This window comes from Taurulus bubalis, assembly GCF_910589615.1.
Source record: "Taurulus bubalis genome assembly, chromosome: 1".
In the NCBI taxonomy this organism is placed as follows: Eukaryota; Metazoa; Chordata; class Actinopteri; order Perciformes; family Cottidae; genus Taurulus; species Taurulus bubalis.
Genome location: NC_136589.1, coordinates 47,497,324 through 47,521,704, shown reverse-complemented (window position 1 = coordinate 47,521,704; position 24,381 = coordinate 47,497,324). Strand labels below are relative to the sequence as shown.

At 45.2% G+C, this 24,381-nt stretch overlaps 1 protein-coding gene across 2 annotated transcripts; it reads right to left on the bottom strand.

The window, feature by feature from the left end:
- Positions 1 to 2,231: 2,231 nt before the first annotated feature.
- vrk1 (VRK serine/threonine kinase 1) lies at positions 2,232 to 20,993 on the bottom strand. 2 transcript variants are annotated; one of them, XM_079215644.1, is made up of 13 exons: positions 20,944 to 20,993; positions 19,261 to 19,426; positions 19,018 to 19,073; positions 14,879 to 14,948; positions 14,184 to 14,271; positions 12,838 to 12,946; positions 11,442 to 11,534; positions 10,701 to 10,833; positions 9,737 to 9,857; positions 9,524 to 9,582; positions 7,729 to 7,898; positions 2,914 to 3,013; positions 2,232 to 2,491 (listed from the first exon to the last, which is right to left on the bottom strand). In XM_079215644.1, exons 2-13 carry the CDS (start codon positions 19,424 to 19,426, stop codon positions 2,325 to 2,327), a joined length of 1,332 nt encoding a protein of 443 aa, XP_079071770.1. In that variant the 5' UTR covers positions 20,944 to 20,993; the 3' UTR covers positions 2,232 to 2,324. The 2 variants fall into 2 exon arrangements, with proteins under 2 accessions (XP_079071770.1, XP_079071771.1); XM_079215645.1 differs by having other exon boundaries at positions 2,914 to 3,010.
- Positions 20,994 to 24,381: the final 3,388 nt, after the last annotated feature.

Sequence of the window (24,381 nt, the reverse complement as noted above, 5' to 3'; positions counted from 1 at the left end):
GGGCTCCTTCAGCCCATGGCAGCGAGCAGCAGCAACCAGGTATTGGAGACATTGGGATGCTTCCTCATGTGTTCCTGCAGCTGGACACAGATCAGAGTGAGGGGTTAAAAACAGGATTCAGAAAATTGAGGTAATTCCCTCAGTCCCAGTGGAAATATCTGCTCTATGTTCAAGTGGTGGCCAGCTTCACATTGGAAATGTAATACTGTTGGCCACAATAACACCATCAGAAGCTGCATCATTCAAGTCAGGCAATTAAAATAAATTGGTTAAAGTCGGGGAAAGACTTTACAGAAACAGAAGAAAACCTCCTTACATCCTGCATGGCCCGAGTTACACGTAGCTGTCCATCAACCATGCACCTTTACCCCCTCATATGCACTTAACCCTTCGCTAAGCCCCGCCCCCTGCTGCTACAGTCAGGCTGTCAGAGCGACAAAACCGTGGAGCCCACACTGTCACTGACTGCACTCTGGAGACGCAATTTCAGAGAGAAGCAGACAGAAGAGCCTACAATGTTTTATGAGAATATATCAGCATGTCAAACTGACTCGAAAGAGAAGGATAGACGAGGTAGAGCATCTATTTGCCTGCTGGTGTGCACTCACCTTTGTAGTTACTGTTGGATTGATTCAAAAAGTCATACAACTGAGGAGTTTATTTCTTGCACAAAAGGATCAAGTCCAAGTGGTGTAACTGGAGTCCACGCCTCTTCTTTCACCGACTGCATGATCTGAACATGACCAGCGTCAGCCTGCTGGCAGCACATGAGCTCTACACTCACACCACGACCTGAAAACATCCGCTGCTAGAATGCAATGGGAAAACGTTCCAAGTCAACCTGTACCTTTCTTTCCAGTTTCAACACTTTTGGGCCCCGTCCCGCCCCGCCCGACCAAAACGCTGACAATTGTCACAAACACGGGAGAACCCGGCGGTTATCCAGTTATTGGCGCGTTGGCCCGGGGAGCGGTGGTTAGGCCACCGCTGCGAGGCTGTCACGCTCCGACCACAGCCGACACATGGCCAACAGCTGCCTGGCAGGCCGGCCACTGGATAACATGGCCATGCTCCATGAAGGAGACACCTCTCTCTGAAGCAGGAAACATGGTGGTGTTGTGTTTAAGTGCTGTCCCCCACCCGCCTGCATCCATTTGCCATCATTATGTACTACTGCCCCCTACTGCGGGACCGTGGCTGTGGCGGCCCCAAGGTCAGTGTCTGTGTGAGGGGAGGGGGGTGTAGAGGAAAGCCAGGCGGGGGCTCTTTACTCCTGAAGAGGCTGGAACAATCGATGGCGAGCCACCGGCCGCCACGGGGGCCCCCCAAGGGCCCCACAACACTGACATTAGTGGAGATGTCTTCCTCCATGGGGACGCAGGGGAGGGGGGTGTCGGGCGTTAATGAGGGAGGTGGGGGGTCCCATCGGGGACGGTCCAGAAGCTGGAGGACACGTGTGGATGGAGGCCTGTCAGACGCTCCTCGTGTGTGAAATGCCCTCCTGTACTCGCTCTGAGGGAAACCACGCGCACCATCTGAAGCACATCTCACAACTCTTTGAACAAATGTCGCTCAGAAATGTGACATTTCAGCAGCAGGACAAAGAGCTGCACTTACTTGCAAATGCTTCAGATTTGACCACAGCTTTTCAGAAAATGTGTGTTTAAAGTCTGCTCTTAAACATATGCATTAGCTCAGCAGTGGTGCATTTGTTCCCTCAAAGGTTGGGGAAGTCAAACGTGACATTCACGTTCATCTTGCTTGAGTGTTTAAAGTAGCGTCTTCAGAAAGCCTCTTTTCCCACTCCAGTAAATGCATCACAGCTGGGCTGCACTCAGAGCCTTCAGACATGTCATTACTACTTATTAACATGTAATAGACCAGAAGTCTATTACAAAGTATTCAGTAATGATAACCAACATCTTTAACAGTGTTACTATTGAAAAGAAATAAACCCTTTTCAGAGGGATTCTTCACAAACTGGCAACCTAAGAGTTGTTGTTATTCCTGTAGCTGATCAACAAAGCAACAAAACCCTAAAAACAGATTATACTGGAACTAAAGCTGAAGCGACAGTTTCCAGTTTATTTAGTCTATAAAAAATGTAATTCAACCAAAAGGTGGACAGGTAGAGACAAAGAGAGAAAACGTCTGTGGCCATCCACCCTGAAACCTTCAAATAAAACCAGAAGATGGACAACTTCCTCTTTATTACAGTAGATCATCAACATGTAGCAGTGTGTGACAGATAGAAACCATATAAAAGTTGAAAAGGAGACTTAAGAAGCAGAGGAAGGACAGGAGGAGTGAGGAGGAGGTGGTGCTTAGGCGCTGGTTTTCTTGGGTCTGCCTCTGGATCTCAGCACCAATCCGGGGGACGTCTGGGTTCCCATCTCCACCAGTCTGGATTTGGCGTCGCTCACTTTTCCAGTGCTGGGTACCTTCCTTGGTCTCACAGTTTTTTGGGGACTTTTCTTCACTCCATTCACTTCTGAGGAGAGAAATGCATGATGTTTACGCACTAAAGTCAAACACCCTTCCTCCTACAATCCTTCTGTCAGTCTGAACTCCATCACTGAACGCATGCTGGGTCCTCCGTCCTCCGTCAATCAAAGCACAAACACATTCACCACAACACGGATGGAGCTCTTTGAAGTCGAGTCATTGGAACACCGGAGTAAAAGGACACCTTATTTAACTCCATGTTGAGCAGTTTTTAATCACAAATCCACTGGTTAGACACCAGTTAAATGGTGTTTTTTTTTTTAATGGGCTTTGCATTTGGTCACATCTGCTTGACCAATCATGATTGACAGCACTGCTGCAACCCAGGAAAGTGTCTTGAACACTCACTCAGCCATCAAGTGAGCAGAGAGGAAAAGGGCAGAGAGGAACGGAAACATTTTTATTTACCTGTTTTCTTTGGGGCTCTCTTTCTCTTGATGGCACTTTCATCTGTCTCACTCTCATCGTCTCTCTCTTCGGCTGCCACTTTCTTTCTCTTGGTGGTCTTCTGGAAGGAAAAGGAGGAGAGGACATCAAGTAGTCAGTGATGAGAGGAAGCAGGTCAACAAAGATGAAGCTTTCCTCTGAGCCACGGCTAGGACAGGGCAGAGGATCCATGAAGGAGGACTGCATGGTCTCTGTCGAGAGAGAGAGAGAGAGAGAGAGAGAGAGAGAGAGAGAGAACAATCCTCTCCTCCGTCTATCCTTCCTTCCCTCCGCCCGTCCTCTATAATGAAGCTACACTCTCATCCTGAACCATCACTCACACTCAGCCCCCCTTTCCATTTGTGCCTCCATTTTGACAATTGCTACCTCATGATCACCACACAGCGCCCGCTGAGGTGAACAGATTGGCGGGATAATTACATACAATAACCAGCGCCGGGGCCCGGTAACCTTTCAGCTGGCAACTCCACGTCCCCAGTGGCATCCTCCATATGCAGCGAGCCAGAAATAAATAAATATATATATATAGAGAGAGAGAGAGAAAGAGACTGTACATGAAGAGACATCGGAAGATGGACAGCAAGAATCAAATAGTAACTAAATGATACAATGTAACCCTATTGATACCAACACTGTTAACGTGTGAGCTATGGAGCTGTTGTTACTTCTAATTCAACCATTGTCTATTAGCCATTGTTACTCACGGCCAGTGGATTAACGTCATGTCTCGTTATCCCAAAAAGATCAATAGCACATGGACTTTCTAGGAAACAAACACGATGATCTTTCTACTGACTCAGTGAGGTGTGGAACCACCGGAGAACCTCAAGGCATCATTCACACACAGGTCGTACTGCGTCCTCACTCTTTCTTTTCATGACGAATGACTGATCTCCAAGAAAATTATTAGCACATCTGGTAAAAAAAACAAGATTTAAAGGGATGTTTTTGATTCTTTGTGGAGGAACAGTCCTTTATGTCGCATTCACGTTGTGTGTGTGTGTGTGTGTGTGTGTGTGTGTGTGTGTGTGTGTGTGACACATCAGTGACAACTGAAGTGCACAAGTCAACGAACAACTCAATTCGAGACATTTGAATTATTCATAAGAATTTAGATTGACAAGATTGACTGTATCCTTTACCAATGCTAAGTAATACAAATACAAAATACTGCCGACTACGGCAGCATTATGAAGCATCCGGGGCTGACGGACCGTGAACATTTTGTTTTCTTGACATTAAGTAAAGATAAATGAAGGTATGTCCGCACGGAGAAACGATATTCTTATAGTATTATGACCGTGTTTCACAGATAAGAGGTGGACGGTGGAGAGGAAGGAGCAGGACTGCACCAGTAATTATACTATTTTATTCTGACTTGATGATAAAGACATATTATAACATAATGTATTAATTAAGACAATTCCTGCACTTCAGCCTCTTCAGTATAATTTATACATTTATGTGGCCGCTTAACTGACGAGTCAGTATGTAGATTGAAAAAGTTAAAATATGATTGGATAAATGAATATGCATTATTATAAATTAAGCAGAATGTGAAGTTAAATTAGCCCCACCTCTCAAAGCTGCAACATTAAAATGATACTTCAATAATCAAAATCCAAATGCAGGCTATAAAATATAATATTGCAAATTCAGAAATGGTCCATTCTGCATACTGAGTACTTTTCCCTTTAATACTTTATAACAGGCCACTTGGCAGTGGCTTGTAAACAATGTTGTGTCCACCTGGCAAATGAAAGTTATATATATATATATATATATATATATGCTAAACGCTAAATGCGGTTTGCTGCTGAGGAGAACCCTGAGCACGGAGACTTTAGAGAGGAGAACCCTGAGCACGGAGACTTTAGAGAGGAGAACCCTGAGCACAGAATACTTTAGAGAGGAGAACCCTGAGCACACAGACTTTAGAGAGGAGAACCCTGAGCATGGAGACTTTAGAGAGGAGAACCCTGAGCACACAGACTTTAGAGAGGAGAACCCTGAGCACAGGAGACTTTAGAGAGGAGAACCCTGAGCACAGGAGACTTTAGAGAGGAGAACCCTGAGCACAGGAGACTTTAGAGAGGAGAACCCTGAGCACGGAGACTTTAGAGAGGAGAACCCTGAGCACGGAGACTTTAGAGAGGAGAACCCTGAGCACGGAGACTTTAGAGAGGAGAACCCTGAGCACGGAGACTTTAGAGAGGAGAACCCTGAGCACAGGAGACTTTAGAGAGGAGAACCCTGAGCACGGAGACTTTAGAGAGGAGAACCCTGAGCACAGGAGACTATAGAGAGGAGAACCCTGAGCACGGAGACTATAGAGAGGAGAACCCTGAGCACAGGAGACTTTAGAGAGGAGAACCCTGAGCACGGAGACTTTAGAGAGGAGAACCCTGAGCACGGAGACTTCAGAGAGGAGAACCCTGAGCACAGGAGACTTTAGAGAGGAGAACCCTGAGCACAGGAGACTTTAGAGAGGAGAACCCTGAGCACGGAGACTTTAGAGAGGAGAACCCTGAGCACAGGAGACTTTAGAGAGGAGAACCCTGAGCACAGGAGACTTTAGAGAGGAGAACCCTGAGCACGGAGACTTTAGAGAGGAGAACCCTGAGCACAGGAGACTTTAGAGAGGAGAACCCTGAGCACGGAGACTTTAGAGAGGAGAACCCTGAGCACGGAGACTTCAGAGAGGAGAACCCTGAGCACAGGAGACTTTAGAGAGGAGAACCCTGAGCACACAGACTTTAGAGAGGAGAACCCTGAGCACAGGAGACTTTAGAGAGGAGAACCCTGAGCACACAGACTTTAGAGAGGAGAACCCTGAGCACACAGACTTTAGAGAGGAGAACCCTGAGCACACAGACTTTAGAGAGGAGAACCCTGAGCATGGAGACTTTAGAGAGGAGAACCCTGAGCATGGAGACTTTAGAGAGGAGAACCCTGAGCACAGGAGACTTCAGAGAGGAGAACCCTGAGCACAGGAGACTTTAGAGAGGAGAACCCTGAGCACACAGACTTTAGAGAGGAGAACCCTGAGCACAGGAGACTTTAGAGAGGAGAACCCTGAGCACGGAGACTTTAGAGAGGAGAACCCTGAGCACGGAGACTTTAGAGAGGAGAACCCTGAGCACAGGAGACTTTAGAGAGGAGAACCCTGAGCACAGGAGACTTTAGAGAGGAGAACCCTGAGCACGGAGACTTTAGAGAGGAGAACCCTGAGCACGGAGACTTTAGAGAGGAGAACCCTGAGCACAGGAGACTTTAGAGAGGAGAACCCTGAGCACACAGACTTTAGAGAGGAGAACCCTGAGCACACAGACTTTAGAGAGGAGAACCCTGAGCATGGAGACTTTAGAGAGGAGAACCCTGAGCATGGAGACTTTAGAGAGGAGAACCCTGAGCACAGGAGACTTCAGAGAGGAGAACCCTGAGCACAGGAGACTTTAGAGAGGAGAACCCTGAGCACACAGACTTTAGAGAGGAGAACCCTGAGCACAGAATACTTCAGAGAGGAGAACCCTGAGCACAGGAGACTTTAGAGAGGAGAACCCTGAGCATGGAGACTTTAGAGAGGAGAACCCTGAGCACACAGACTTTAGAGAGGAGAACCCTGAGCACAGGAGACTTTAGAGAGGAGAACCCTGAGCACAGGAGACTTTAGAGAGGAGAACCCTGAGCACAGGAGACTTTAGAGAGGAGAACCCTGAGCACGGAGACTTTAGAGAGGAGAACCCTGAGCACAGGAGACTTTAGAGAGGAGAACCCTGAGCACACAGACTTTAGAGAGGAGAACCCTGAGCACAGGAGACTTTAGAGAGGAGAACCCTGAGCACACAGACTTTAGAGAGGAGAACCCTGAGCACACAGACTTTAGAGAGGAGAACCCTGAGCACACAGACTTTAGAGAGGAGAACCCTGAGCATGGAGACTTTAGAGAGGAGAACCCTGAGCATGGAGACTTTAGAGAGGAGAACCCTGAGCACAGGAGACTTCAGAGAGGAGAACCCTGAGCACAGGAGACTTTAGAGAGGAGAACCCTGAGCACACAGACTTTAGAGAGGAGAACCCTGAGCACAGGAGACTTTAGAGAGGAGAACCCTGAGCACGGAGACTTTAGAGAGGAGAACCCTGAGCACGGAGACTTTAGAGAGGAGAACCCTGAGCACAGGAGACTTTAGAGAGGAGAACCCTGAGCACAGGAGACTTTAGAGAGGAGAACCCTGAGCACGGAGACTTTAGAGAGGAGAACCCTGAGCACGGAGACTTTAGAGAGGAGAACCCTGAGCACAGGAGACTTTAGAGAGGAGAACCCTGAGCACGGAGACTTTAGAGAGGAGAACCCTGAGCACGGAGACTTTAGAGAGGAGAACCCTGAGCACGGAGAGGGAACCTGGACGGTAGAGCTGTTTGTGCGCCAGCGAGCTAAACAAGGAGCCGGCCCTCACTGTGAAGATATTCATTCTAGCTGCTTGGAGTACATTTAGCTGATAATACTTCTCTACTTTTCCTTCAATACCATTTGGGATTTAGGACTTTACCTTGTAGCAGTATTTATAAACTATGTTTTTGCTACTTTGACATAACTACTGATCCCAACACCTCGGCAGTAGCTTAGCTAGAGGGCTACACAGCTCAATACTATCAGGGCTACATGGTACCACATGATCCGTAGTCTATCAGTGATCCGCACCCCTTAAATTCCTAAAGCTGTTGTGTGTTTCAGAGTGTGTGTGTGTGTGTGTGTGTGTGTGTGTGTGTGTTCACCTTGGTGGGAGGTGAAGCGCCTCCACTCACAGGAGTGAACTTCAGCTTGCCGTCATCTTTAGCCTGGATGGCCTCTAGCCCAGCCTGCAGGATGGAGCGCAGCTTGTCGTACGGCGGTCTGTCTTTGTAGCCCAGAGAAGTGACCTCCTCCATGAACCTCTGGATCTCAGCTGCAACAACACAGCGGCGGCATGGCGGTCACCATAAACTAAAGACTAGGTCTGTGTGTTTGGTGACATGAAGTGCTCTGATCCACTACATAAAGACCCTGACTGGACTCGAACGTCTTTCTCTCTCTTCCAACGAGCTGTGCTCACCAGGGAGAGGTTCCCTCCTTCCATTTGTTCCCCCAGTAAAGCTAGCATTGGTTATGTTGAGACATGCTGTTAAATAATATAATGTAATATAATAATGTTAATTATCCAAAAGCCAAAAACCCACTTACAGTCCTGAAACAGAGAGCAGAATATTTGTTTTGTTTTATTGATTGCTTTCGGGATGTAATGAGAATCCCATCAAATATAAGAACACATTGTATAGCAAGACCCGCGCTCAGGGGTCACCGACCTTTTTGAAACCGAGAGCTACTTCAAGGGTACAAAATAATACAAAGGGCTACTTGTTTGATACAAACTTCCTGAACAACAAAGTTGCACAGATCACCTTTTAATAATAATAATAATAATAATAATAATAATATATGTAAAGTGACTGTCTGATCACATATCAATGTTAATTATTCCTCACAATAATTATTAACAATAATTTCTAGGAAAAGAGAAGTGTTATCACTTTGTTAGAAAAATGAAAATAAAGTTATATCCGTTCAAAAAATAACTAATATTTAGTTTTAATGACCACCACAAAGTGAGCAGGCTTTGTCACTGCAGGGTTTTTCAGGCTTTTGAAAGAATATTTCCAGAGCCTCGATATGCAAAGTCAGAAAGTCATTCATGGAGCTCCAGGCTGTTTGTCTTGACCTGCAAACACATGAACTGCTAGGCTTTACAAGTGATCGCTGATAGCTTCAAATACTGATAGCTTAAAGCAGCAAATCCCATTGTGAAAAGCATGTTTGTTTAATAACAGAACAAGGTGTAGACCGTGTAGGGGAAACACTGAAGATGCTGGTTTGACATGCGCACAATATTGAAGATTGACTTCAGAAATGGTCAGAGTTCATATATACAGAATTTTTGTTTGTTTTGTTTTTAAAATGTTATATTAAATATTGTCATTTTAACATCTTTAATGGAAGCGTTTTTGATTAAAAATGTGATTTCTTTTTACTTGTTCTATTTTTAGAACATGCCTCGCGGGCGAATCACATGGTCCCTGCGGGCGACCAGGTGCCCTCGGGCACCGCGTTGGCTACCCCTGCCCTAGCTGTCCAGGGATGCGTTTTATTATCTGAGGTGAGGGTCAAAGAGGACAGAGGCAGTCGTACAATCAACAGATTGTAAAACCCCTTGAGGCATATTTGTGATTATTGGGCAATATGAATAAAATTGACTTAAATCTAAGAAGGAGAATGCAGGGACACTTTTTGTGCATGTCTTGGTACGGCGAGGTGCTTTGGTCTGAACCCTTTTCTATTAATGCTCTTTCTGCTAAAGGACCGGTTGAGTCCTCATCCCACACAGCTGGAAGCTGCACACAGTTCTGTGCTACCGGGCTATTAAGCAGCTGGAGAAACTGGAGGGTCATGGGTAATATGAGTCAATTGTTTTACTGCTGTCTATTCTTAATGGCCATGAAACCCCTGTGTGTTGCCTTCTGTGTGAGTGCGTCTTACCTGGCTTGTCTTGAGATGAGAAACACTTGGTCATAAATTCTGAGATATTTTCTTGGCTTCTGGGAGAGAAAGAATAAGCAGCGCGATTCTTTTTAGCATAAAAGCTTGAAGAGTCTCAGTTGTATTAAAGAAAGGTGAAATTCCAAACGTGGGCCTGCTTAGATGCAGCAGACCACCTCATGTATTCAGAGCATGCAGGTGTGCCTGTCCCACCTGATCTTGGAGTCCCTGACATAGAGAGGGTCCTGCAGCTTGTCCTCCCAGGGCAGCCGTCCACACAGCCACTGGACCATGCAGTAGCACAGGATCTGCAGGTCGCTCCGCCTACACGCAGCTGGAGACAAGCGCCACATCAGAGAGGCAAGCGCCGAGCAGCTCGCAGCGGCACCGATAGCAACAGCAGCCGTTACCCAGGTGACCGCTTCTCCCTTACAGCTAATCCGGTATACGACTAGTTACACTTTTGGAAAACAATTGAAATGAGTAGATTCATATCAATGTCATGCAGCTTGGGGAGTTATCTTGTCAAATGTATTTTTAAACTAAAATGGGTAATACAAGTAGTTTTATGCAAAATGTACGACTTTGACAGATTTCCCCTGTAAAAAAAAACTAAAAAAAACAGGTACATACATGAAATCTGTCATTTACCAAAAGATTTTTCTTCCAAGAAGTTGGAAGCCAGTTTTTAGTATTGGGAGATTATACGTTGTTCATTCTGGTCACATGACATCTATTGCTTCTGTCCATCCTGATAGAGGATCCTCCTCTGTTGCTCTCCCAAAGGTTGCTTCCTTTTTCTCCCTGTTAAAGGTTTTTTTTGGGGGAGATTTTCCTGATCCGATGTGAGGTCCCAGGACAGAGGATGTCGTATGTGTACAGATTGTAAAGACAATTTTATAATTTGTGATTTTGGGCAATCCAAAATAAATTGAATGGGAAAATGATCTCAAAGTGAGGAAGCACAGACAAGAAGCAGCTCAATGTTGAAGCCAACATAATGATCCAACGTGGCCTCGATAACTAAACCAAACACATACAGAACCTTTCAAAAGGCAAAAGTATCTCACATGAAGAATAGCAGATGTCATGTTTATCCTGTGTGTGTGTGTGTGTGTGTGGGTGTGACCAGCTGGATTTGATTATATCGAGCTACTAGCAGTATACGTGCACCTACTTGCTCCTTTGTGGGCGTCGATGCTCGTGAACTCGATGGTGCCATCGTGACATCTCTTGGGGTCCTCCTTGTACTCTTTTAGGACACTGTCGGGTGCGTACCTATATGCCAGCCCATAATCTACCAAGTAAACCTAGAAGAAGACACCGATTCAGACCAGGGACACGGTCACGTTCAACACGTGTGGACTGTTTCCAGGATTCACACTGAAAGCATTTAGAGCAGCCATTATGCCCTTTTAGAATTTTAATTGTAATTCCACCTACATAAACTTCATCGTTATTATTAAGTCTGCATTGTGCTTATATAGTAGATTTGGTTATGGGATTTAATAAAGAGACGTGCAGAAATAAGACCAAACATACATCTCAGTAACTCCAGGAGAAAACATACAAATAGCACAGATACAAAGAAACAACCGAACCTAATATTAAAATCCTGAGGGGCCGGTTTTTAAATTGTCATTTATAAATAGCTCTTTAATAACACCGCCAACGATACATTATTAATCTTCAAATTAAATATTTGTCCCTGCCTTGTTTGCTAGAAAAAGCGCTTAGCTGCTGCCATCTAATCTTCTCATTTGGAACACACACACACACACACACACACACACACACACCTAAATTTAATCTAATGAAGCAGCACTAGCGTGTTACGATCAGAAACCCCATCCCCGCCTGCTTTGGGTCAGCGTAGCACCGATGTTTTTAGTCACAGGAAGCTGGAGCTTCTACTGACCTGGTTGGGGTCTTTGTGGCTCAACATGAGGTTGGATGCCTTGATGTCAGCATGCACATACTCATGGTCATGGATGTACTCCAGAACTTCCAGCTAAACAAGGAACAGAAAACAGATGCGTTAGAGCCGGAGAGACTCCTGTTCTAGTCTGAGGAGGTCACAGGAAGTGGATCTGTGCAGTGGGACACTCCTATGACCTCTACAAATAGATAACATAACACTTCCAAGACCATTCTTTTTTGTGCTACAAGTTATATGTATGATGTTCTAATATGGAAATGAGGCATTGTGTTTTTAAATGTTCTAATGTTACAAACATTTCCAGGATAGAAATGTGAACATTGGATGAAGCCAGGCTCAAAATTCTTGTTTCATTTTGTTGACATATTAGAGTCAATGTTTTTACAGAGGGGATTTGAGAAATCTCTTTTATCACTTCAGACCATACTGTCAAGAGCCATTATAAATACCTTTTTGCCATAATTTTACTCCTATCATTGTGAATAAACCAGGCCTCTAGATTACAGAGAGGAATGGAAGTGGACAGCTTGTGGATGGAAGAGCTGCTGAAGAGAAGATTTCTGTTTTAGAAGCTGAGAAAACAGCCTTTAAAGAGATGTTTTGTAAAATGACATTAACCACAGTTGATGACTTACATTAAGATGATTAGTTTAGTCTCACGTTTTTTTGTTTTCTTAAATATAAATGAGGCATTATCTAAATGGGAGCTTTTGGTGAATTGAGGAGAAATGTTAAGAAGAAGTTAAACAAACACCTAAATGTGTATATTTTCTTTCCACCACTCTTTAGTGTCTCGCCTTTAAAAATCTAATGAGAACTTAGTATCAACATTTTTTTTTTTAAAGGAAATAAAAACTGTTCCTGAGAAAGATTCTAAGAGAGACATTGTCCTAATAACATTGTCTGAATGACATCATCATACAGAAACTCAATCACATTACGGACATAATGGAGGAGAACCAAAACCTTCATTAATACGAGGTATAAAGAAATGCAACGGCCCGTCAGTTTTGGTTAATTTTACTTTTGACAGCCCGACACCCGTTAACCGTAACTAACCCGTTAATTATTAAGACAAAAACGCAAATGACGTGACAAGCAGGAGGCTTTTCTTTGATACCGGCGCTTCATTGACTCGATGAGCGTTTCAAAGTGCTACATCCATCCAAATTTACGAATTGTGTTTTGTAGTCTTGCTGAAGAGAATTGCTGCATATTGATCCGGTCACAGGTGGCCACTGATGGTAATCAGCTGATATTTGTTCTTAATAGTTTGAAACGTTTACAACAGTCACGCGTCTGCTTGTGGAAGCCACTGCCGTTCAGTGGGAAACATGAAAACACAAGGAAACCATTCGATGAGGAAATAACCAACCAGTCGAAGACCGAGCTGCAGGACCAGCTTTCTGGGGAACCTCTTTCCACATTCTTCAAACTTCTTCTGCAGGTCTGTGCCAAGCCTGTCGATCACCATGAACCTGTACCTGGAAGATGCAGAGAACCCTTATTAATTCACAAGATAGAGCCACTGCAAATGATCAGGCCATAGATTTCTCAGACAGGGTTCCTGCAGCTTAAGCCAAATTGAAGTGAAGGCTTTTTTAATGCGACTCAGAATGGAATTAAAGGCCAACGTAACAAAAAACCCAGTTTCACATGCTGGATCGATTAAGTTATTGGACTCTTATCAGCTGTGTCTTGAGACTGTGTTGTTGTAAATTCATTAAAAAGGTATGCAAAAACTGAAAAATGTAATTATCTCTACAACATGTCTCAAAATAAATAGAAAAGGTGTGCAAAAATTGCTGTGAAATGTTCACTGGCAGGTCATGGCAAGGTCACGGTCAAACTCAAAGCCTCTCCTGGAATAAAAAAACATCCAAAGCCCATCTCTACTGACTTGCCTTCCCTGTATATGGTTTTGTGTCCTCTGTGCTTGCTCTGTTTATGGCCGTGGTTACACACTACCTGCTGATTAGATAGGGAGTGAATATATATATTGAGGTCAAAAGAGCGTCTGTAAAAAGGTGAATGAACACATTTCATTTCCTATAAATTCCTCACAATAAAAGTCCAACTTTGTTACTTTGCTTTAAGAGGTGCGCACTTACAGCACTGTGAATCCGCCTCGTGCCGCTCTTCATAGGCGGCTGGGGAACGAGGGTTTTGTTCTGCCACCAGCTAACAAGTAACTCATTTAAGATCCATGTTTATGAATCAGGAAAGATAAGAGGTACATTGTGCCATTTGTATTAGCTCTTTTTTTGGCACTGCCTTTTTGGGGAACGTTGTGGGAACCATTGCTGTGCCCTTATCTTAGTAAAGAAAATTATGATTTTGTATTATTATTATTATTTCTATTTGGCAATCATGTATTTTTTGTATCCTACAAGATAACAAATATACGAGTTCTCAGTTGCACACAATTCATCTTTATATTTGGAATAGCTGTGCAAATGGTAATAAATGGTCTAATGAATTGCATTTAGAAAAGAGGTCTGTATATCCAAAAGCTGTTCAATTAACAAAGACTTTAAATGTTTTCATGAACTGCAACTCCCCTCAGCCTGAAACTGGTGTGCGCATGTGTGGTTTGTTTCAAAAGAAAAGTCAAAGAAAAAGAAAAGTCATTGATCTGGAGTTGTTGTCTTTGTTAAAACTATAAGTGCTGGAAGATGAAACAAAGTGAGAAGGGATACGTGATCCTGGTCAAAGCCTTACCTTTTCTCTCCTCTCTCATGAAGACCTGAGCCCCAGTACCTGGGAACACCCAGAGTTTTGCACTTGTGAGACTTCATCCAGCTCTGAACTGCAGGACAAGATGACATTTATCAGAAATGTTTGAGGCACTTTTTTCTGGCCAAAATGTCCAAAAAGCATGCGTGTAAATCCCTGAAATGTAGATCATGTAAATCACAGACAGCTTGGTTTCCTGTGAACACACAGCTAACTGGAGCGGGTGTAAGTGGGTGATGGCTGTGATGCTCAAAGTAATAAGAGCAGACTTATGTTGGGGGCGGGGTGTCGGGCAGCGCGGCCGCAAGCTAATCTGCTGCTGGGACAAATATTTACCAACAACGTGAGATTCCAGCATGAATAAAATATGAGCCTTTGGTTCCTTAGTAATATAATAGTTAATTGTCAGGGGAGATTGACATTTGGATTGTTATTATATAAAATGCAAAGCTGTGGCCTGGGGGCCAATGGCGCTGCCACCAAAAGCTTCCCTTCGTCTGCAGGGCCCCTCCGTGCCGCCGCTACAAGATTGTCTTTTTTAATTAAGAAAGTTGGCTTTCTTTTATTTGTTTGCCCTGGTGGTGAGAGACTGTGTTGTGTTATGATCACATGGCTCCCTTTAGCTTTGTGTCATACTGCTAGGTAGGTGTGTGTGTGTGTGTGTGGATAAGTCGACTTACTCAGGTCAGGCTTAGCAGCTCTCATGTAAAACTTGAGCTCAGAGAACAGGGGTCCGTTGTCACTGGGCTCCTGTGGACACAATAACAACTGCATTTATGTCTAGATTCAATGTGACGGGCTGAGCACTGAGAACACAGGGACTGTTGCTACAGGTGCAATGAGGAAATAAGATTCAAAAGGTCCAGTGTATGTCCACAGTTCCAGACCTCTACGAGTTTCAGGGTCTTATGAGACAGTGGTTTATAACACTATGAGACCGGTGTGTGTACAAAATATAACTGGTTCAACTATTTATTTTGTTAAACCTTTATTTAACCAGGAGAGTCCCATTGAGATTAAAAATCTCTTTTTCGAGGGAGACCTGGCCAAGACAGGCAGCAGCATAAAAAACACATAGTTACAGACAGAAAACACAGAAAAGAAGTTAAAAGAAACTAAAAGCTAAGAGACAGTGACATAACAGAGTTCATTTTAGAAACATTTACATTTTTGGGAACCTGCCTTTAGATTTAAAAGCAGTCAGTGGGATCAGTTCTCTGAGCTGTAAAACATTCTGCAACATATTCCATGATGCGGGGTCAGAGTACACAAAAGCCCTTTTTCCATTTCCGTTCTGGCATTTGGAACAGAAAGCATAAAAAAGTCCTGAGAACGCAAAGAGTACTGTCCGACAATTGGGTGGCAAGTAGTAAAAAAAATAATCTACCAGGATCGTGCTCTTGACGTTGCATTATACTGGGGAAAACTGGTTCATGTTGACATTTTTTTGGAACTTTGTCATCTGGCCCCAGCAGTGCCAACACAGAGCTCTCATTGAAATGAAGGAAGAAGAAGAAGCATTTTTGATGTCCCGCTTCTGTTGGTGTGTCATAGCCTGGAGGCTCCGACACACCAACCAACTTCAAACAACTAGCAGCTCAAACACTGGCCGGTGTGTCGTCTGACGTCCTTTGTGAACAGCTCTAACAACCGGTTAGAGGGTCAGCTAAGTAACAAGCGCAAAGTATTTTTGGTTGAACAAAAATATGTAATACACAGCGCTGTGCCATCAGTGTCTGATTTAATATAGAATATATACAATTCAGTTTATGAATTTACACTTATATTATATTCAATATGTATTAAATCTTTTGAGTGAAGCCTCATGTGTTTCACAGAGACATGGCTGCACACGGAATTTCCGGACCACAGCGTGTCGGCTTCAGGACTGTCCGGGCGGACAGACGTGATACTGAGCGGTGAGACGACAGGCGGCCGGACTGCAGTGCATGTGAAGGAGAGGTGGTGCAATCCAACCGTGTGTGTGTGAAGGAGCGTTTCTGCAGCCCGAACATTGAACTGTTAGCCGTAGGGATGCGCCCGTATTATTTGCCGAGGGAGTTCATGTCCGCCATTGTTGTTGCTGTTTACGTGCCACTTGAGGTGGTCTCAGGACCAGGACTGTGAGGAGGTGGTCTCAGGACCAGGGCTGTGAGGAGGAGGTCTCCGGACCAGGACTGTGAGGAGGTGGTCTCAGGACCAGGACTGTGAGGAGGAGGTCTCAGGACCAGAGCTGTGAGGAGGAGGTCTCAGGACCAGGGCTGTGAGGAGGAGGTCTCAGGACCAGGGCTGTGAGGAGGAGGTCTCAGGACCAGGGCTGTGAGGAGGAGGTCTCAGGACCAGGACTGTTAGGAGGTCTCAGGACCAGGACTGTGAGGAGGAGGTCTCAGGACCAGAGCTGTGAGGAGGAGGTCTCAGGACCAGAGCTGTGAGGAGGAGGTCTCAGGACCAGGGCTGTGAGGAGGAGGTCTCAGGACCAGAGCTGTGAGGAGGAGGTCTCAGGACCAGAGCTGTGAGGAGGAGGTCTCAGGACCAGGGCTGTGAGGAGGAGGTCTCAGGACCAGGACTGTGAGGAGGAGGTCTCAGGACCAGAGCTGTGAGGAGGAGGTCTCAGGACCAGAGCTGTGAGGAGGAGGTCTCAGGACCAGGGCTGTGAGGAGGAGGTCTCAGGACCAGGACTGTGAGGAGGAGGTCTCAGGACCAGGACTGTGAGGAGGAGGTCTCAGGACCAGGACTGTGAGGAGGAGGTCTCAGGACCAGGACTGTGAGGAGGAGGTCTCAGGACCAGAGCTGTGAGGAGGAGGTCTCAGGACCAGGACTGTTAGGAGGTCTCAGGACCAGGACTGTGAGGAGGTGGTCTCAGGACCAGGACTGTGAGGAGGAGGTCTCAGGACCAGGACTGTGAGGAGGAGGTCTCAGGACCAGAGCTGTGAGGAGGAGGTCTCAGGACCAGAGCTGTGAGGAGGAGGTCTCAGGACCAGAGCTGTGAGGAGGAGGTCTCAGGACCAGGACTGTGAGGAGGAGGTCTCAGGACCAGGACTGTGAGGAGGTGGTCTCAGGACCAGAGCTGTGAGGAGGAGGTCTCAGGACCAGGGCTGTGAGGAGGAGGTCTCAGGACCAGGACTGTTAGGAGGTAGTCTCAGGACCAGGACTGTTAGGAGGTAGTCTCAGGACCAGGGCTGTGAGGAGGAGGTCTCAGGACCAGAGCTGTGAGGAGGAGGTCTCAGGACCAGGACTGTTAGGAGGTCTCAGGACCAGGACTGTGAGGAGGTGGTCTCAGGACCAGGACTGTGAGGAGGAGGTCTCAGGACCAGGACTGTGAGGAGGAGGTCTCAGGACCAGAGCTGTGAGGAGGAGGTCTCAGGACCAGAGCTGTGAGGAGGAGGTCTCAGGACCAGGACTGTGAGGAGGAGGTCTCAGGACCAGGACTGTGAGGAGGTGGTCTCAGGACCAGAGCTGTGAGGAGGAGGTCTCAGGACCAGGGCTGTGAGGAGGAGGTCTCAGGACCAGGACTGTTAGGAGGTAGTCTCAGGACCAGGACTGTTAGGAGGTAGTCTCAGGACCAGGGCTGTGAGGAGGAGGTCTCAGGACCAGAGCTGTGAGGAGGAGGTCTCAGGACCAGGACTGTGAGGAGGAGGTCTCAGGACCAGGACTGTTAGGAGGTGGTCTCAGGACCAGGACTGTGAGGAGGTGGTCTCAGGACCAGGACTGTTAGGAGGTCTCAGGACCAGGACTGTGAGGAGGTGGTCTCAGGACCAGGACTGTTAGGAGGTGGTCTCAGGACCAGGACTGTGAGGAGGTGGTCTCAGGACCAGGACTGTTAGGAGGTGGTCTCAGGACCAGGACTGTGAGGAGGTGGTCTCAGGACCAGGACTGTTAGGAGGTCTCAGGACCAGGACTGTTAGGAGGTGGTCTCAGGACCAGGACTGTTAGGAGGTCTCAGGACCAGGACTGTGAGGAGGTGGTCTCAGGACCAGGACTGTGAGGAGGAGGTCTCAGGACCAGGACTGTGAGGAGGTGGTCTCAGGACCAGGACTGTGAGGAGGTGGTCTCAGGACCAGGACTGTGAGGAGGTGGTCTCAGGACCAGAGCTGTGAGGAGGAGGTCTCAGGACCAGAGCTGTGAGGAGGAGGTCTCAGGAGGTAACTGACGCCCTGCAGGACTGTTTGAGTCAGACTGGGATGTGCTGTGTGGACCACATGGAGGACATCCACAGCATGACGGACTGCATCACAGAACACATCAATGCTTTTTTTTTTTTTGATTCCTCAAAAAAAAAAAAAATCAACAGATTAATCGATTTTTAAAATAATCAATAGTTGCAGCCCTAAATCAGTTATTTGGGTTTTAGTCAACTAAGATTTATTTTGTCAATTAGTCGTTTTGTATGTTTTTTCATGCCGTATGCTTATTTCTATCTCTGGGAAACACATGATTTAAAGTGGTGCTTTTGTGCGATTCTTGGAGGAGATCTTTTGAGATCTGACATTTAAATCAACTAATCGATTAGTCAACATTTCATGAGTGTTAGTTACTGAGAATGTATTTGACAACAGCCCAAACTTGATCTTGCCAAAGTACAATCTGAGCACCTGTTGGGCCCTTGTGCTAACCCACTCCATCTACTGTCCACTCAAACAACAAAGACATACACATGTATGTGACCCGAGTAACATTCGCAGCATCATCATACTGAAAAGAGCTACATTGTAGTGGGCTGTGATCCTATCTAGGATGAAGTACATTCCTTTTCAGGGAAGTTCACATGTGACGGGGATGAAAGAGAAAGCAGATACACAGAGGTTGTTAAGAGTCTTACCACTTTGATGACATAAGGAGCATCAGCACCCACAGGTTTTGCAGAATTCTCATCAGCTGAAGGAAACATCATCAAGTTAGAGGAATGTTGAAGACATTGTTGCAATGGAAGAATTTGCAGGTTATTATGATATTATTATTATTTGTCTTGATTAAGTTTGAGAAAAGGTCTGCAGTCAAATCATCTCTAGAAGTCTTTTCACAAGTTTGACTGTTGAACAGAGTCCTTTCCATCTGTTCTTACCCAAATATATGAGGCCAAAGCCCCCCTGGCCGATTGGAGCCCCCAACTTCCAGGCCTTCTTCCCGGTGTCTGTCAGGACCTCTCCGGGTGGGAACTCCTCTGCCAGCTTCCTCTTCGCTGGAGCTCTGCCTTTCCCCGCCGCCTTGGCTTTTGGTTTCGGAGGCATCTGCAACACACGGCCATCTAGCGTTTAACTTCCAGTTAACTTCCTCCATGCTGTGCAGCCTGACGGGTCTGGTGCGGAGGTGTTTTATGTGTAGCTAACGTTACACTAGGTTCGTTCGAGATGAGCCAGTTCTGCAGTATCGATCGGCGCACAATGCATGCCGGCTAGATTTGTGTCCAACTCTGTCCCGACTTGCTCTGACGTCATGCACACGTGGTCAACGATAATCTCACGAGAGGGAGGCGGCCACCGATTTTAGAGCCAGGCACTGCAGTAGCTCTCCACCGACTGCGTGGCCCAGTGCATGATGGGAAATGGGAAATGCCTGGCTGTCGCCGCATCAGAGAGCTGATTGGCTCTTAGATCTGACAGCAAAACACCACGTGTTGTAGAAAATTCTTATTGTATGTGTAGCTGTAATACTTTTTTTTTAGGTTTGCTGCTCCTGCGGCTTGGAATTTGCTGCAGACTGATTTGGGTCTCCGGGAGCCGGTCTCTTTAGGTGTTTTTAAAAATAGATTGAAAGAGTTAGAGGAAGGTTCATCTGGTTGTAGATATGTTTTACTGAGGTATGTGCACTGGTGTGCTGACTTATGCCGACTTGAGTCTTAGTTTTGGTTTTACTCATGCTGTGATCTAAAACTGTTCAAAAAATGTTCCGTCACCGTTTCATGTTGTATGTCTAAAACGTTGTTTATGCTACTGCTGTCTTGGCCAGGACACTCTTGTAAAGGAGATTTGTAATCTCAATGAGGCTTTTCCTGGTTACATTGTTTTTAATACACTTGATTGTTGACTATTAGTCTCATGTTTAATCTAAAAACATATATTGTGTGGTTGATAATACAAAACACATACAACACATATCAAAACCAGTAGTAAAGTATTTCACAGGCAGACATAAAAAGAACAAAGGGTGCAGCAACACACACATTTCTACATGAATATATATTTATAAACACATATGAATAAATCCAAACGTGATCTGTAAACTACAAGTAGACTACAGATCAGAACTAACAGGAAGTCCTTTTTCTGTGACTCTTCTGAACGAGCTACTGTTAGCATATGACGCAGGTGACCTAATGTGACCGGATGCTACTGGTGAAGTTACTAGTGTTAGCTAACCTCTACCTAGCTAGCACGTTACTCAGCAGTAACGTAACGTTATCTGCAAGCTTTCACGTTATAAACATACTTTAAGGATAAACGTACTATATCCAACACCAACTGGCAGTATGTGTACGCGCGTGAAAAGATAGCGACCTGCTGCCTTGTGACTAAATAGCGTAACCGGGCAGAGTAGGTCGAGTAACGCTGCGTTAGATTAACATTACGCTTCTGTAAACAACGGTGGAAGTTAGCTGTAATGCTAACCGCGCTGTCTCGTTAGCCTCCAAATCTCACGTTAGCTGCTACGTGACGTTTAATAAGAAAAACTCCTGGATATCTGCGACGTTGCCAGTGGACCTACGAATCACTGCCATGTTTTATTAAATGATAAGATGAATACGCACCTTGACTTGCTCTTTATTGTATGTTAAGCCGTGAGAGGACCAAACTTCCCGCAAAACCACCGGTCAGGAAGTAGCGTCACGACGCTCTGCTATTCTATTGGTCGAGAGGACGCTGCGCATCTGACGTCAGATTCATAGTGGCGTATGTGCTTGTTTCAAGATTCAAGATGTTTTTACTGTCATATGCACAGATATCAGAGTTATTCTATACAATGAAATGATTATTTTAGCTGTGTCCTACTAAGACACAGAATTAGAATAAATAAAAATAAGGCACAAAATATAAAAGATGTAACAGTATTGCACAAAAAATATAAATAATAATAATAATAATAATAATATGTTATATATTTATAACTATATATATATAACTATTAACTATAATAATAATAGTATAATAATAATGATATACAAATATGATAATAGTATTAGTATTGTTCAGTGTATATAGTGCACTATGCATTGCTACAATGTCCAATGTTCACCAGCCTGATGGCCTGCGGGTAGAAACTGTTGGTCAGTCTCGTGGCTCTGGACTTCAGACTCCTGTAGCGTCTGCCTGGTGGCAGGAGCCAGAAGAGTCTGTGCTGGGGTGTGTTGTGTCCCTGATGATGTGATGTGCTCTCCTGGTAACAACACAAAGCTGAAGGACCTGATGGCATCAGCCCCAGGGTCCTAAAGACCTGCGCCACCCAGCTGTCTGGTGTCCTGCAGCACCTCTACAACCTGAGCCTGAGGCAGGAGGAGGTCCCGGTTGACGCCATCATCTACCTGCTGCAACGAGCTCAGTCGCACCTGGATGGAACCGGTGTCTCTGTGAGAGTCACTTTCTTTGACTTCTCCAGTGCATTTAACACCATCCAACCACTGCTGCTGGGTGAGAAGCTGCGGGTGGTGGGGGTAGACTCGTCCACCGTCTCCTGGATCACTGACTACCTCACAGGCAGACCACAGTTTGTCAGACTGGGCCGTGTGCTGTCTAAAATGGTGGTCAGTGATGTTGGAGCCCCACAGGGAACTGTTCTGTCTCCCTTCCTGTTCACCCTGTACACCACTGACTTCCAGTACAACACAGAGTCATGCCATCTGCAGAAGTTCTCTGATGACTCTGCAGTGGCCGGGTATATTAGGGATGGACGGGAGGAGGAGGACAGGGCAGTGGTGAGGGACTTTGTGGAGTGGGCCGGTGAGAATCACCTGCTTCTGAACGTGGCCAAGACCAGAGAGATGGTGGTGGACTTCAGGAGGAAGACGACGGCTCCTAGTCCTCTGAGTGTTCTGGGAGAGGATGTGGACATAGTGGAGGAGTACAGGTACCTGGTGTCTCATCACATGGTGGAGGAGTACAGGTACCTGGTGTCTCCATCACATGGTGGAGGAGTACAGGTAGCTGGTGTCTCATCACATGGAGGAGGAGTACAGGTACCTGGTGTCTCATCACATGGTGGAGGAGTACAGGTACCTGGTGTCTCCATCTCATGGTGGAGGAGTACAGGTACCTGGTGTCTCATCACATAGTGGAGGAGTACAGGTACCTGGTGTCTCATCACATGGAGGAGGAGTACAGGTACCTGGTGTCTCATCACATGGAGGAGTACAGGTACCTGGTGTCTCATCACATGGTGGAGGAGTACAGGTACCTGGTGTTTCCATCACATGGTGGAGGAGTACAGGTACCTGGTGTCTCATCACATGGTGGAGGAGTACAGGTACCTGGTGTTTCCATCACATGGTGGAGGAGTACAGGTACCTGGTGTCTCCATCACATGGAGGAGTACAGGTACCTGGTGTTTCCATCACATGGTGGAGGAGTACAGGTACCTGGTGTCTCCATCACATGGAGGAGTACAGGTACCTGGTGTCTCATCACATAGTGGAGGAGTACAGGTACCTGGTGTCTCCATCACATGGTGGAGGAGTACAGGTACCTGGTGTCTCATCACATGGAGGAGTACAGGTACCTGGTGTCTCATCACATGGTGGAGGAGTACAGGTACCTGGTGTCTCATCACATGGTGGAGGAGTACAGGTACCTGGTGTTTCCATCGACAGCCGACTGAACTGGAAGGCCAACATCAACGCTGTCTACAAGAAGGGGATGAGTCAACGCTCCGCTGCAACAAGGACCGTTACAGGAGAACATTCCTGCCCACTGCAATACGACTTTACAACAAGTCACCGCTTGCTAGATCCTCTGTGGATTAATTATCACTGTATACGTGTATACTATTACAGTTCACATACATACTTTCCATTTTGCACTATCTATTGTATACATTTAATTTGCTTAATTAATGAATACACTCTGCGTCTGTAAATATATTTCATTCCAGTTAGTTGTATTCTATTCTTTTGTGTATATTTAGATATATATATATATATATATGTTTATATTTTACTTTATTTTATTTTATTTGTATATATCTTTCATCCCTGTTGCTTCTTTATATATTTGATCTTTATCCTGTGTGTTTATTTGTATCTTCAAGTTGTACGGCGCTACTATGACAAGAAATTTCCCCTTGGGGATTAATAAAGTATATATCTATCTATCTAATATGAGGTGTTTGGGGTTTACCTTGTGATGTTAGAGCCTTTGCTCTAACTCATAACATAAGTAGCATTACATATTCCACAAATACATGTCAAAGTCAGTGGTAGAGCCAGTACACGATAACTCTGCTCCACATTATTTGACTTCATTTGTATTTCATTAACGATTTATAAACATGCAAATGTGATTAACAGTTGTGTCTGAACATAACGTTAGTGTGTGTAGACGTTGCATTGCTTACATCTTCTGCTGTTGACTTGTCCTTCATGCTTCAAGAGTTTTTGATAAATGTGATTGTAGCCTCGGGTTCTTTTCTTTGGTTGTCAACAACTGATAAAAAGGAGACAAACAGTGTCTTAATTAGACACTCAGGATGCAGCTAGCTTCATCTGTGCCCTCAGCACAGACTCTGACACATGGTGTTAGTGGTAAACACTTGTATGTATGCAGTAAAATATGAAATAAAACATCAACCGTAAAATAGAAGAAAAAAAATCGACTATATTTATTATGGCCAGATTCTGAAAGCTGCCAGTTTCTACCACAAAACCAACAGTGTGTTTGTGCACTGTTCAGTGAAAACCACTTGAATGATTAACCGCTATGAGTCAAAAAGCTTGAGACAGAACATCCTTAAACAAATGCTTACGAAAAAATCTATGTTAATTAATCCTCTTTTTTTAATTTACTCCCTTGATACTGTATTTTATAAATACGTGTTTTGTTGTAGTGCATTTTAAAAACATTCAATAAAATGATCTAACTAGCAAAGCTGTCCATTTCATTACTTTATGTGTATGTCATAAATATACAAATGTAAATTAGATGGTAATCTGCATGATAAATAAAGAAAAGCTTTTAGTGATCTATTTTACCCCGACAGC

Coding starts and splice junctions, on each gene's coding strand:
- vrk1 (XM_079215644.1), bottom strand. CDS start 19,426: ATGCCTCCGAAACCAAAAGCCAAGGCGGCGGGGAAAGGCAGAGCTCCA. Junction 9,583..9,736: donor GTCAGGGACTCCAAGATCAG/GTGGGACAGGCA, acceptor TTTCTCTCCCAG/AAGCCAAGAAAATATCTCAG. Junction 7,899..9,523: donor CTCATCTCAAGACAAGCCAG/GTAAGACGCACT, acceptor GTGTTGTTGCAG/CTGAGATCCAGAGGTTCATG.